Below are 15,121 nucleotides of genomic sequence, written 5' to 3'. Positions count from 1 at the left end.
CTTCATTCCATATTAGGATCAGCTTCAAACAAAATTTTCTTAGCATACTCAATGTGATTGAAAACTGAAGTTCCTTTGCAGTTAGCTTCTTAGTCGTAACATTCTCTTCTTGTTCGCACCACCTATCGTCTTCTTCATATGGATGTTGTTCTTCTAGTTGAAGGAGATCATTCTCGCTTAAATGTTCTGAATGGGAATCAAGCAAGTTTCTCACATCTTCATTATCCACTTCATTAAATCCAAGTTCTTTTCCAGTTGTGTTGATTTCATCAATAATGTTAGATCTTGGATTTTGTGCATGATAAACTAACATAACGAGTTTAAAGCTGCCTCCTAATAAAAGCATAAGATGATCTTTAGATACTTTGTATCCTGGTTGAGATGATTCAGTTTTAGTTTGGAAAATTTTTGTTGGCATACACTTCCAAAAGAGACCAATTTAGTCAATGTTGAATATTTAGTCGATTGTCATAATCACCCTCCTGAATTATCCTTTGCAATTCTTCAGAAAACTTGGCTGCAGAATCTTTATCAGCACTAGTAGATTCCCCAGTTATTCTTACGTTATACTGTCCATTTTGATTTTTAAAACAGTCAAACCATCCTAAACTTTCATAATGCTTTCACATTCCTCTTGAAATTTGGTGTCTTTCAATGAGGTAAAAATATTGAGACTTTTCCTGAATATTCCCTCTACTAAGAGGTATTCTTTTTTGGTTATAATCCTCAATCCAGAGTGATAGAAGACGCTCCATCTTGATCATTAAATGGCTTCTATTTCAGGTGATCTGTATGCTTAAAGAAGAGTAGCAACTTTTTCTTGTTCTTTGTATTCTTTGTTTTTATTTAATATAGTCCAAAGTGTAGATCACTGTATCCCATGTCTCACACAATTATTGTATTACTAGCTTCACTTTCATGTCTCTTAATGACTTCTAGCTTTACGCTCGCTGCAGATTGGTGATAAAAATTTCGCGTAATGTAAAAAAATCACGTTAACTGATTAACCACTCACTTAAACAGGAAATAGTATCGTTTCACTTAATTGTGCTAACTGATTATCGTGCATATTGAATTCGTGCCGAGGTTTTCCTGTATACATATCTTGATTTCTCTAATAATTTAAATCATAGGGACTTATTCTTTAAGTTTTGTGTATTAGCATATAAGAACGTGATATGATCACATTCTTATATGTCAAAAGACCCTTCCAAATATCAAAATTTCTCTTCCAGAAATTTAAGTATACAAATATATTTGAGGATTCTGGATCCAGGCTGTTTTTCCAACAGCAACTTATGGATGTGAGACTAAAAACCTAAAGAAGTTTGATAGGAAAACAATAGTTGCTTTTGAGATATGGTATTACAGAAGACTGTTGAGGATATCATATACTGAAAGGCAGTTCAAATGGATGGAGGCTAGAAAAGATCAGCAGAACTTGAAGTTCCTTAAAGATATTAACCGAGGAAAGCTGAAATATTTTGGACACATTGAAAGGATGGAAGGAGGACTTCTCAAAACAGTAATAGAAGGTAAATTTCATGGAAAAAGAGGAAGGGGTAAACTGTCGATGAGATGAATGAATGGCATGTCTGGAATGACTGATCTTCAAAGAGTTGAAGCCTCCAGAAAAGCATGAGAACCACCTGGCAATTGCTGGTGTGGAACATTGCTAAGAAAAGGACCATATGGCATCTGAAGATGTCAAATGAGTAGGTGAATGAAATATATTTAAATTAAAAATGACGAAATACATTTTTATTTAGATTAGGGACAATTATGCATCCTAAACGAAAGCTAATAGGCACCGTATATCATCTTTATTAAAAAAAAACTTTAACTCATACCTTCTGCATTCCCATGAAAAAAATTGAGAGAATGTTGATTGATTATTCATGTAATATGCTGATAAGTGATGTGTTAAAAATTAATTTTTATGTTTACTATATTATTATATGCATAGGGATTCATTGCATTCCTATTTACAGTGAGTGATAATAATGACAATGTTCAGCAGTGATTCTTTTAGCATAATGATTTTCTGGATATATCAGTAAGTATTACTGTTAAACATTGATTTGAATTGAATTTGTGAACTCACAAATATATTTTTGTTTATATCCTTTATCAAATATTTTCACAGAATATACCGCTACTAAATAATTTTACAGCTTCAGTACTTTAAATAAAGTAATGAAAATTACTTAAATAACATCAGTTGTTTCTTTATATCTTATCTTTAGTTTTGTCTCTTCACAAATTAATAGATCAGATGTGGTGCTGTTATGTTTTTCCATTGCTAATCCTATGTCATTGCGTAATTGCAAAGTAATATGGTATCCAGAAATACGGCGGTTCTGTCCCAGTACACCAATTGTCCTGGTGGGTTGCAAAAATGATTTGCGATATATGTACAGGGATGAGCAATTCCTTAGTTTATGCCGTGATCGTAGTCCATTTTTCAGGTGAGTATTTCTCGTGATGTTTTTGATTATATTTCTAATTGTAGACTAATTTTATATATATATACATATATATATTTATTAATTCCAGAATTATTCTGCATGATTGGGTGCATCATTGTCTTATGCTCAGTTGGAAAGTGCCTTAATTAAGATTATATTTATTATAAAAAAAAATTGTACTTATGTGTTTTATTTTATATTAGAGAAACATTATCTTTGTCTGATTCTGAATTTTTGTTTAAAAAAGCTTAATTTTATAAAAGCTTTTTTTATTACTTTATAAAAATGTAACTATATTTATTACATTTATAAAAATGACTACAATGACAATGAATCACCTACTATATGAAGTAGCTGGGTAATTATCCAGCATGCCTGCTCAGTTAGGTCAAATAATAGATCAACTCTCCAGATTCAGTACTTTTTTTTTTAACATGAATCTCAGTGACAAAATTTATAGTATATTAGTACTGTTAGGTGGGTTAAGGGTTATTATTATTATATGCAACTTTCAAGGCCTCATCACAGGATGCCACTCCCCACCACACGACTTATTGTCTGCATTTAATTCTCCATCTGCAGACTATTGTCTAGTGCACTCTAACTGCATTAGTGTCTGCTAATTGTGTGTTCTCTGGCTAGTTTGCTGATATATGGGATAAAACACCTGATTTTCCAAGGGGAAAGAAGTCCTTCTACTTCTGTATGAAATTGGCTAATGCATCTTCAGTTGAAGAAAAGTGCTTAAAGATTCCTTTCATCATGAACAGAATCAGACTCAGTTTTTTTCCAATCAAAGGATACAACGTTTCATTATTCTTCCAACTGCACTGTGGATGTGCTTAAAGATTCATCTTGTCATGATGAAAATTGAACTCGAGATTTTTCCATTTGAAGCACATCATGTCCCGTTGTTCTTCCAGTTGCACTATGGAGGCACCTTCCGGAAACTTTGCCATACAGATCCTTGTAACTTTTTCTTTTTTCTAGCCATTTCAGGCCTCTAATAAACAGGGTGCTAGTCTTGCACCAGGTAATGAAAATTGTCTATCACTAACAAAAAAATTATCTGTTTGCCACAGTCTACAGTTTTAGTAAAATTTATTACGATTGACTTTCACTGTAGCAAATGCCATTATAACAAAACTTATAGTGAGTTTTACTATGAGTTACTGAAACGGAGTTATCTACAGAAAAGTCCCAGCAAAATCTTCATAGGCACAGTGCTGTTCTAAAAGAAATTAATTGTAGCTAACTCTCTAACAAACTATTCCTTGAATCCCTGTAAGTTTGCTATATTATTTAAGTCGTCCGTAATCTTCTTGAGGATAACCCAAATATCTGCGTTCAAGTAACTGAAAAGTCAGATTTTAAATATTGTACTTGGTTTTGAGTGCAGAAGTAATTTTTTGACTGTATCTTCAGGCCATGTAATAACTGATTTAAGTAGCTTCTCTGTTTTAGTGTAACACTAAAAGAAAGGATGCCCAGTTTAGCCAACTAGAGGACACTATTTAGGACTAATGCTTCATCTTCATTATGTAGTATAGTGCCTGTGTGCAGATATTTTATGTTTTTCATTCTCTGATGATTGCAATTTGATTTTGCCAAAATATCATCATCATCAAATTCCTGACATGTACCGTCAAGGTGTGTACAGGATATGATAATACTACATGAAAAATTTACATCATTACCAACTTCCTATCTACAATTTTCCTCCAAATCAATCTGTCAAGACACCCACATTGCCAGATCTTATATTTCTATCTTCTAAGGTACTTTGTACCATATCAATCCACCTATATCTTGGTCTTCCTCTGAGTCATTTTTCTGCCAACCTGGCAGAGAACACTTGTTTTGCTAATTTTTCTTCACCCATTCTGTTTAAGTGACCATACCACCCGAGATTAGCTCTACTAATTCATTCCTGGATGCTGACAATGTCAAGTTCTTTCCTAATATCCTCATTTTTATTATGATATTGCCATTGATGCCAATATCTGTTCACACCTCTAATCTTTCTCAGGACTCTCATATCTGCGGTCTCTAGTCATATCATATCTCAAGTGTTTTACTTATGACCCAGCTCTCAGATCCATAAGTTAAAATTGGTTTGAACACTGTCTTGTATACAGCTAATTTAGTGTTCTGACTAATTTCTCTCTTATTCAATATAAATTTATTCAGTTGACTGCCTACCATACCAGCTTTGTTGATTCTGCTGTCTATTTCCATATTTAATTTACCATCTTCACTAAAAATCATGCCTAAGTAACTGAAATGTTTTACTTGTTCCAAAGGTTCTCCGTTCTTAACGCAGTTGACATTTTCAGCGATTCTACCTATTTTCATTGTCTTTGTCTTTTTATTGCTGACCTTCATACGATATCTATTACAACAGTTATTCAATTTAGTCAGGGAATCTTGTAACCTTGTAGTGGATTTATTTAGAAGTATAACATCATCTGCATAAAGCAAAGAGCTGACATTAACATCTCCAATTCTGATATCATGTTTAATACCACTTTCCTTCATAATGTGATCCATATAGATCAGGGTTTCCTCAAATTTTTTCTGCGACGGAATACTTCGCAAATCCTGAAGTTTTCATGGAACACGTTGGATATTTTGTAATGTATTAATTGGTAATTATAGCTGATTTTTTATTATTAATTAGTAATTAATAATTAATAATTAAACATCAATTAAACCATCATTAAATTAATTTGTGCTGATTTTCATTGACATATTCTATTCTGATCACCAAAAATATATATTATAAGTACTTACGAGTGAATGCAGACTTTTTTTTTCTCCTGTGTGCTGGTAGTTTTCCCATTCCTTTTTTACATCCTGGAGATCTTTGTAGGCTTGAGGTGGATGACTCACTATCTGTTCCATCACAAACACCTTCAATAAGAGATTTATCAATACAAAATTAAACAAAGTGCCTTGTCTCTTAGTCATATTAGAATTTAAACCTGTATTTCTATTACTTTAAAAAAAATCATGGCACTCCAGTTTCAGAACAATCACTTACACACTGCAATACGAACTTGCGAAGAAAGTATTCAGTATTAATAGATTTGAGAACCAGATATAGACTACTTTTGATCTTCAATTTCAGTGGGAAAATTTTCTTTATAATTCCTTGCTGATTGGTCACTAACATTTGCAACACAGTTGTTATTTCGCTCAGTTTTGAGAACATGCAACCCATTGTTATACCGGCCTGCGGGCAATTTTTACGATTATTCATAAACGGCGGTATTCTCTATCCCGATTGTTGAAATATTTCAATGTGTGAAAATTAATAATAATTCATGAATATTTCCATGTTTAAAAATGTGCCGCTTGGTCGATGTCATTTCCTTCAGTTTTGAGAACAGAGGATATGCCACCTATTGTTATAATCCGCTTGCAGGCAATTTTTATGACCCATCATAAACAGTGGAATTCCCTTTCCCAAATGTTGAAAGGTTTCGATGTGTGAAAATTAATGATACACAGATGTTATTAGGTGTTCTGGGGCTCAGCTTTTAGACATATTCATGAATATTATTCTCTTCAGAATATTTTTACTATAAAATATTTATTCATGAAAAATGCTTAGAAAACTAAAATGACAAATTCCAGTACTTCTTGCAGAACACCTATTCACCTTCCACGGAACACAGTTTGAGAAACCCTGATATAGATAATGAATAACAGAGGGGATAATGTACATCCTTATCTGATACCAAATTTAACATTAAACCATCTTCCTGTACTTTCTTCTATTCTAACTACTGATTTACAACTCAAATACAGACTAAGTATTGCTTAATATAATGCCCCATTGACACCATATAACTATAGCATATTGAATAGCTTCTCTCTCTTGGCACCTTGTCATATGCCTTTTCCAGATCGACAAAACTTAAATACAGATCTTTGTTATATTCCCATGATTTCTGCACTATTTGTTGTAAAGTGAAGATCTGATCCTGACAGCCTCTATTTGGCCTGAATCCAGCTTGTTCTTCACCAAGCTTTTCTTCCACAATTCTTCTCACCCGTTTCTCACGTATACTTGCATAGATCTTGCCAGAAACACTCAGTAGGGAAATATCTCTGTAATTCTCACATTCAGTTTTATTTCCCTTTTTATATATGGGTACTATGAGAGCTCTACTCCAATCATCGGGAATTCGTCCCTCTGTCCAGGCTTTCTGAACTATGCATTGCAGCCACTGTAAGACTTTTATACCATCTTACTTCAGCAATTCTGGTTGAATATTATCTACTCCTGCTGTCTTTCCACATTTCAAGCCTTTGATGGATTTTTCTACTTCAAATATGGATATGTATTCCTGACTGTATGCCTGTTGAGTGTTTTTTACCAGTGTGCTATCACTGCTTGTTTCATTTAGCAATTTTTCGAAGTAATTACTCCATACTTCAAGGATATCTTTTTCTCTTGTTTTCATGTCACCTTTATCATCTCTAACTCCTTTTACAGCCCTCTTTCTTCCATTTCTTCAACAACTTCAAGAATATTTTGCCACCTTCTTGATATTTATTTTCTATGTTCTTGCCAAAGTCCTCCCATGACTTTTTTTTTAGCTAGTGTTACACAGTGTTTAGCTTTCTTACATTTGTGTCTGTATTCTCTAAGAGTACATGCTGACTTATTTGCCAGGAACTTTTGATATGCTTTCTTCTTTTCCTTCACTGCCTCTTTAACTTCCTGTGTCCACCATGGAGTTCTCACATTTTTCTATCCTTGCAGACAACCTCACAACATGCCTCTCTGGCTGAGTCAATAAGGGTTTTCTTCAAGGCTTGCCAATGAATCTCCAAGGTTTGGTTTCTGTTCTCAAACTCTGTCATTTTTTCTTCAATAATCTTTGTGTATTTTAGTCTACAGTTCACATCTGAGAGCTGCTCAACTTTTACTCGCTTTAAAACTTTCTTGCATATTATTCTTTTCAGTATGAAATTCAGTTTTATCCTGCTCAAGACTAAATAGTGATCACTTCTAATTTCAAATGCTCTGTGCACTCTGGTGTCCTGCACCAGGGAGAAAACATGACTATCAACAATAGCATTGTCAGTGAGACTTTTCTTATTCCTTGCTTCTTCTCTCCATGTGAATTTGTTCACATTTTTATGTTGGAACATGGTGTTAGTAATAACCAGTCCATGTCCTGAGCAGAAATCCAACAGATATTTGCCATTATTATTAGCTTTGCTCTTTTCTCCAAATTTTCCCAAAATATTTTTGTATGTCTCACAATCATTTCCTACTCTGCTATTTAGATCCCCAACAAGGACCAACTTTTCCTTTTTCATTGTGTCAGATACTTTCTCTAAAGCATAAAAAATACCCCCACTTCTACCTTAGTAGAACCTTCTGTGGGACCATAGGCAAAAATAAGTCTCATTGTCCAGTTCTCTATTCTCATATTTGCCCACATTACTCTACTTGAGACTCACTGCTATTCAAGAAGATTAGCCTCGTATTTTGTGTTGAATACCATGGCTACTCCTTTTCCTTGATTGTCATTGCCTGAATATAACATTTTGTATTTATTGCTCAGAAAGATCTCACCAATGTTTTTTTTTTTTTTTTTTTTTTTTTTTTAATCACCACTGTTATGTCGATCTGGTACTTATCTAATTCCTCAACTAGCTCGATTTCTTTGCCATTCAGGCTTCCTATGTTGACAGTACCGATCTTTAGCTCTGGTGATGTTGAGTTGCGGTGTATTTTCAGATTTGTTCCAGTAGCTGACTTTTCGCTATTCGCTCTTGTTCCCTGGCGAAAACAACGGGGACTTGTTTAACCGGGCGACGTCCCAGCCGGCATGAAATTTTGTTATGTTCCACCATCATTTTGTATATTGGTTTTAGCCAATGAATACAATTTGGTCGGCTAAATCCCAAATTTCCAGCCTTCCTCGTTTGTTCAGTATCCAGGTAGATACCCAACAGGGTGCACCACGAGAAGGTGAGGATTGGACATTAGGTCAGAAGCCCTGGTCAGTTCTCTGCATTCTTTTAAAGGCTATGTGTAGGTCTCCTCTCAGTTATACGGAAGTATTAATTAAATTTATTTTAGTTAATATAATAGTCTTCATTGTAATTTCCTTAAAAAATACAGCTAACTCCTAACTGATTTATCCTTCTTGCTCTAGGTATACATTCAATACATTCAGATACTGCTTTCTTCAAACACCCTTTGACCACCTTTCATGTGCCACCATCTCTCCCCCATCCAAATTCTTATGACATGGCTTTGCTGAAAGCTGACTTCTCAACTTGTATAGTCACCTGCTTTGTTAATCCATATATATCTCTTCTTAATAGAAAATTTTGCATGTCTGGCAATCTTCCAGGTTAAGATTACATGATCACTTTCTCCAAACAGAGGCATCATTGCTAGATTGGTTAGTGTTAAGTTCTCTTATGTAGTGATCATTGATCATCAAAAAGATGATACAGGAAATATTAATTTAATTTGTATTAGTTAATATAGTGGTTTACATTGTAATTTCCTTAAAAAAATACATCTATGAATGATCAATGTTTAAGCCTTACCACCAGATAGTTAGAAGTTGGATGAATAGCTTCATTAAACATTAGCTGCTCACAAAGAAAAGGTTGTGGAGGAATTTATAAAGCAAAGGGTAAATCTGCATATTCATGAGCAGTGAAGGCACAAGCAAGTAGGATGACTGGTATGGTAAGGTATGCCAAAGCTAATTATGAGAGAAAGCTAGCTGATGAGGCCAAAAGAAACCTTAAAGAGTTATTTCGCTATGTGGCAAGTAAAAGGACTTGTGACTATGGAAGGATGACTTCAAAAAGTACTGATGGAGTGGGGGTGGCGGTAACAGAACCAACCACATAGTTGAATTACTGAGTGAGCATTTTGTAGAGGTGTATCATCTAGTTTGTGACATTGACTGATAGGAGAATAGAGGTTGAAGAAATGGAGCTGCTTAAAATATTGCAGAACCTCAATATGAACACAGCCATGGGATTAGATTACACATTGGTCTGTGTACTAGGAAAATGTGCAAGGGAATTATTAGCTCCTCTCACTAAGCTGTTTAATTAAGCTTCAGTACTGGGAAGGTGCCAGTGGAGTGGAAAGAAGGCAAAATGGTCCCAGTGCCAGTCAGTATCTCAGAAGTGATACTGACTACTGATACCTCAGTGATACTGAGGTTAAGTGATTGGAGTAATTGGTGAAAGACAGAATTCAAGACTGTGTGAATAGGAATATGATATTCTATAAGGAGCAACATGGTTTTTGAAGGGTAGGTCTTGCCTTAATAATTTGCTTACTTTTTATAATAAAGTGACAGTGGAGTTGAATAAGGGAAATGGCTACTCAGTGATATTGCTAGATTCCGCATAGTCCACTATTGTATAAATTGAGGCAAATAGGGATGGATATGAATCTAGTGAGTTGGATTGGATAATGGTTGATGGACAGATATCAAAGAGTGGTTATGGAGGTGTTGAATGGAGGAGTAGGCAAGTGACCAGTGGTGTATCACATGGCTCAGTATTTAGTTCTGGGTTGTTTGTATATCAGTGATATAGGAAATAATTTGACAGGAAATATTCAGTTGTCTGCTGACAATGCTAAACTGAAAAGAGTAATGGTAACTGAAATTGATGCAGAGATCCTGCAAGAAGACTTAAACAGACTTGCATTATAGACAAAGGTAAATGGCTGCTAGTTTAATGTAGTCAAGTGTGAGGTAAATGCACTTTGGGAAGAGATCAGAAACTGGGTACTATTTTGATAGAACTGAACTGCATTTGCCACAATAAGGTTGCCATCCTTAAAGAAGTCATTGCCACAAATCAAACAAGTACACTTCCTCCAGTTCCACTGATACATTGTCAGCTGTCATTCAAAAACTACATCTGGGATGTCGAAAACTAATGCTCCTTCCACAGCCTACTGTTTCTGCTCTCTCTCTTTCTCAATCCAAATGCCTGCTCCAATCCCCCACCCCAAATGTTCAAGTTTCATGATCTCCCAGCAATCAAAGAAAAATGAAATAGAAGCATTGGATATTAAGTATTTATTTCAGCAACAAAAAGTCATTTCACATAATTTTAGAGATAGAAATGATAATACAAAATCTGCTTGGCTTTTTACCATTGCTGCAAGGGTAAACCAGCTGGATATGTCATCATCATCATCATCAAATTCCTGCCATGTACCCTCGAGGGGTGTAGAGGATATGACAGTACTACATGAAAAAATTACATCATTACTAACTTCCTATCTACAATTTTCCTCCATATCAGTCTATTACTTGTCAAGACTCCAACATTATCAGATCTTATATTTCTATCGTCTAAGGCACTTTGTACCACATCAATCCACCTATATCTTGGTCTTCCTCTGGGTCGTTTTCCTGCCAAATTGGCAGAGAACACTTGTTTTGCTAATCTTTCCTCTCCCATTCTATTTAAGTGACCATACCACCTGAGATTAGCTCTGCTAACTCATTCCTGGATGCTGACAATGTCAAGTTCTTTCCTAATATCCTCATTTTTAATATGATATTGCCATTGATGCCATCTGTTCACGCCTCTAATCTTTCTCAGGACTCTCATATCTGCGGTCTCTAGTCTTTGGTCAAGTGTTTTACTTCTGACCCAGCTCTCAGATCCATAAGTTAAAATTGGTTTGAACACAGTCTTGTATACAGCTAATTTAGGGTTCCGACTAATTTCTTTCTTATTCCATATGAATTTATTCAATTGACTTCCCACGATACCAGCTTTGCTAATTCTGTTGTCTATTTCTATATTTAGTTTACCATCTTCAGTAAAAATTGTGCCTAAGTAGCTGAAATGTTTCACTTGTTCCACAGGTTCTCCATTTACAGCACAGTTGACATTTTCAATGATTCTGCCTATTTTCATTGTCTTTGTCTTTTTATTGCTGACCTTCATACCATATCTATTACAACAGCTATTCAATTTAGTCAGAGAATCTTGCAGACCTGTAGCGGATTTATTTAGAAGTATAACATCATCCGCATAAAGCAAAGAGCTGACATTAACATCTCCAATTTTGATATCAGGTTTAATACCACATTCCTTCATAATGTGATCCATATAGATAATGAATAACAGAGGGGATAATGTACATCCTTGTCTCACACCAGATTTAACATTAAACCATCTTCCTGTACTTCCTTCAATTCTAACTGCTGACTCACAACTCAAATAAAGACTAAGTATTGCTTGATATAATGCCCCATTGACACCATATAACTGCAGCATATTGAATAGCTTCTCTCTTGGCACCTTGTCATATGCCTTTTCCAAATCGACAAAACTTAAATACAGATCTTTGTTATATTCCCATGCTTTCTCGACTATTTGTCGTAAAGTGAAGTGAAGATCTGATCCTGACAGCCTCTATTTGGCCTGAATCCAGCTTGTTCTTCAACAAGCTTTTCTTTCACAATTCTTCTCAACTGTTTCTCAAGTATACTTGCATAGATCTTGCCAGGAACACTCAGTAGGGTAATACCTCTGTAATTCTCACATTCAATTTTATTTCCCTTTTTATATATGGGTACTATGAGAGCTCTACTCCAATCATCGGGAATTCGTCCCTCTGTCCAGGCTTTCTGAACTATGCAGTGCAGCCACTGTAAGACTCTTATACCACCATACTTCAGCATTTCTGGTCGAATATCATCTACTCCTGCTGCCTTTCCACATTTCAAGCCTTTGATGGCTTTTTCTACTTCAAGTATGGATATGTATTCCTGACTGCATGCCTGGTCAGTGTTTTTTATCACTGTGCTGTCATCACTGCTTGTTTCATTTAGCAGTTTTTCAAAGTAATTACTCCATACTTCAAGGATATCTTTTTCTCCTGTTTTCATTTCACCTTTATCATCTCTAATTCCTTTTACAGCACTCTTTCCTCCATTCCTAAGCTTCTTCAACAACCTCCAGAATATTTTGCCACCTTCTTGATATTTATTTTCTATATTCTTGCCAAAGTCCTCCCATGACTTTTGTTTAGCTAGTTTTACACACTGTTTAGCTTTCTTACATTTGTCTCTGTATTCTGTAAGAGTAAAAGCTGACTTATTTGCCAGGAACTTTTGATATGCTTTCTTCTTTTCCTTCACTGCCTCTTTAACTTCCTGTGTCCACCAGGGAGTTCTGATTTTTTTATCCTTGCACACAACCTCACCACATGCCTCTCTTGCAGAATCAATCAATGTTTCCTTCAGAGTTTGCCACTGAATCTCCAAAGTTTGATTCCTGTTCTCAAACTCTTTCATTTTCTTTTCAATAATATTTCTGTATTTTAGTCTACAGTTCACATCTGAGAGCTGCTCAACTTTTATTCGCTTTAAAACTTTCTTACATGTTATTCTTTTCAATATGAAATTCAATTTTATCCTGCTCAAGACTAAATAGTGATCACTTCCAATTTCAAATCCTCTGTACACTCTGGTGTCCTGCACCAGGGAGAAAACATCACTATCAACAATAACATAGTCAATGAGACTTTTCTTATTCCTTGCTTCTTCTCTCCATGTGAATTTGTGCACATTTTTATGTTGGAACTTGGTGTTAGTAATAACCAGTCCATGTCCTGAGCAGAAATCCAACAGATATTTGCCATTATTATTAGCTTTGCTCTTTTCTCCAAATTTTCCCAAAATATTTTTGTATGTCTCACAATCATTTCCTACTCTACTATTTAGATCCCCAACAAGGACCAACTTTTCCTTTTTCATTGTGTCAGTTGCTTTTTCTAAAGCCTCAAAAAATTCCTCCACTTCTACCTTAGTAGAACCTTCTGTGGCACCATAGGCACAAATAAGTCTCATTGTCCAGTTCCCCATTCTCATATTTGCCCACATTACTCTACTTGAGACTGACTGCCATTCAAGAAGATTAGCCTCGTATTTTGTGTTGAATACTATGGCTACTCCTTCTTTTCCTTGATTGTCATTGCCTGAATATAACATTTTGTATTTATTGCTCAGAAAGATCTCACCAGTTTTGGTCTTTTTTGTTTCAGTCACCCCTATTATGTCGATCTGGTACTTATCTAATTCCTCAGCTAGCTCTATTTCTTTGCCATTCAGGCTTCTTACATTGATAGTACCGATCTTTAACTCTGGTGATGTTGAGTTGGGGTTTGTTTTCAGATTTGTTCCAGTAGCTGACTTTTCGCTGTTCGCCCTGGTTCCCTGGCGAAAACAACAGGGGCCTTGTTTAACCGGGCGACGCCCCAGCCGGCATGAAATTTTGTCATGTTTGTACCATCATTTTTTATTTTGGTTTAACCAATAAGAATACAATTTGGTCGGCTAAATCCCAAATTGCCAGCCCATCCTCGTTCGTTCAGTATCAAAGTAGATACCCAACAGGGTGCACCACGAGAAGGTGAGGATTGGACATTAGGTCAGAAGCCCTAGTCGGTTCTCCGCATTCCTTTAAAGGCTATGTGGAGGTCTCCTCTCAGTTATACAGCTTTGACCCTTAAGCACTCCAGCTGGATATGTAAGCAACTAAAATAGTTGCTTCACCAAATGGCTAATGTGGGCACAAACAAGTCTTCACTTTGTGCCTTTTCAAACTCTGGATTTTGTTTTGTTAATATTTTTTTAGAGATACTGGAGGTTTCAATATATGAGATCTGTCCAAAAAAGTTCTGTGACAGTTATTATCATAAAGAAACTGGGCAGGCATGCTAACATATTGTTTTGTAAATAAACAATAAGCATGTTGTAATATGAAGAAACAAGTCATATTGTGTCACACCTGCAGTGTTTTGGTGAATGAACATGAGCTTTATTCTTTTTGAGAGTCCGAATGTCATAAATTAATGAATTACGTATATGCATCAAGTTTTGCATTAAACTTAACAAAATATCGACAGAAACTTATTATATGCTTAAAATAACTTTCAGGAATAACGTCTTAAGCTGCTCAAAGACATTTGAGTGGATTAAAAGGTTTGAAAATAGTGTTCAGTTGAAGATGAACCTTGCTTTACACAACCATTGACGTCCCTCACCCATGATTTGGTGACTTGTGTTTACCAAAAGATCATCAGCAATCTGTTAATTACTGTTTGAGAGCTAGCATTTGAAACAGTAATCTCATTTGGATCCTATCACCATATTCTGATGGAAGATTTGAAAATGAGGATTGCTGCAAAGTTTCTGTTAATAGTTCAGCTCATTATGCCCTTTCAGCTCACAAATGTATTGCACAAAAGATCAGCACATTTGTACCCCACCCAACTTCTTTTCATTTCCTAAACTAAAATCTGTACTTAAGGATGAAAGACATAAATCAAATTAAACAGAATGTGACACAGCAACCTCAGTCTTTTTTTTTTTTTTAGAATAGTTCCAGAAATGCTTCCAAAATTGCGGGGGGGGGGACCCTTGGAACACTGTATTTGAAGCAGGAAGAGAAATATTTTGAAGGAAATATGTTCATAAGTGTTTGTATGCATATTTTAAATTAAGTCCTTGAACGATTTTGAGTACGAAGAAAAAGAAACTAGAGTAGCAAAATTTACTACGCTTAGAATAAAATGTTTGTTTACTCAGTATCGTTCTTCAACCAATGCACTACTGACC

The 15,121-nt window shown here is 35.3% G+C and overlaps 1 protein-coding gene across 2 annotated transcripts in view; it reads left to right on the top strand.

Annotated features, from left to right (window-relative positions):
* Positions 1–15,121, top strand: part of RhoBTB (Rho-related BTB domain containing) — a 397,556-nt gene that overhangs the window by 123,394 nt on the left and 259,041 nt on the right. For both annotated transcript variants that reach the window (XM_090391753.1, XM_090391754.1), the window contains one exon: positions 2,271–2,468. In XM_090391753.1, the coding sequence (XP_090247879.1) occupies positions 2,271–2,468 (198 nt within the window). The remainder of the gene's footprint in view (positions 1–2,270; positions 2,469–15,121) is intronic.

Source organism: Typopeltis vanoorti, chromosome 4, assembly GCF_054136105.1.
Source record: "Typopeltis vanoorti isolate ZY-2024b chromosome 4, IOZ_Tvanoo_1.0, whole genome shotgun sequence".
Taxonomy (NCBI): Eukaryota; Metazoa; Arthropoda; class Arachnida; order Uropygi; family Thelyphonidae; genus Typopeltis; species Typopeltis vanoorti.
The sequence above is the reverse complement of the archived record's forward strand: the minus strand, read 5'-3'. Positions and strand labels throughout refer to the sequence as shown.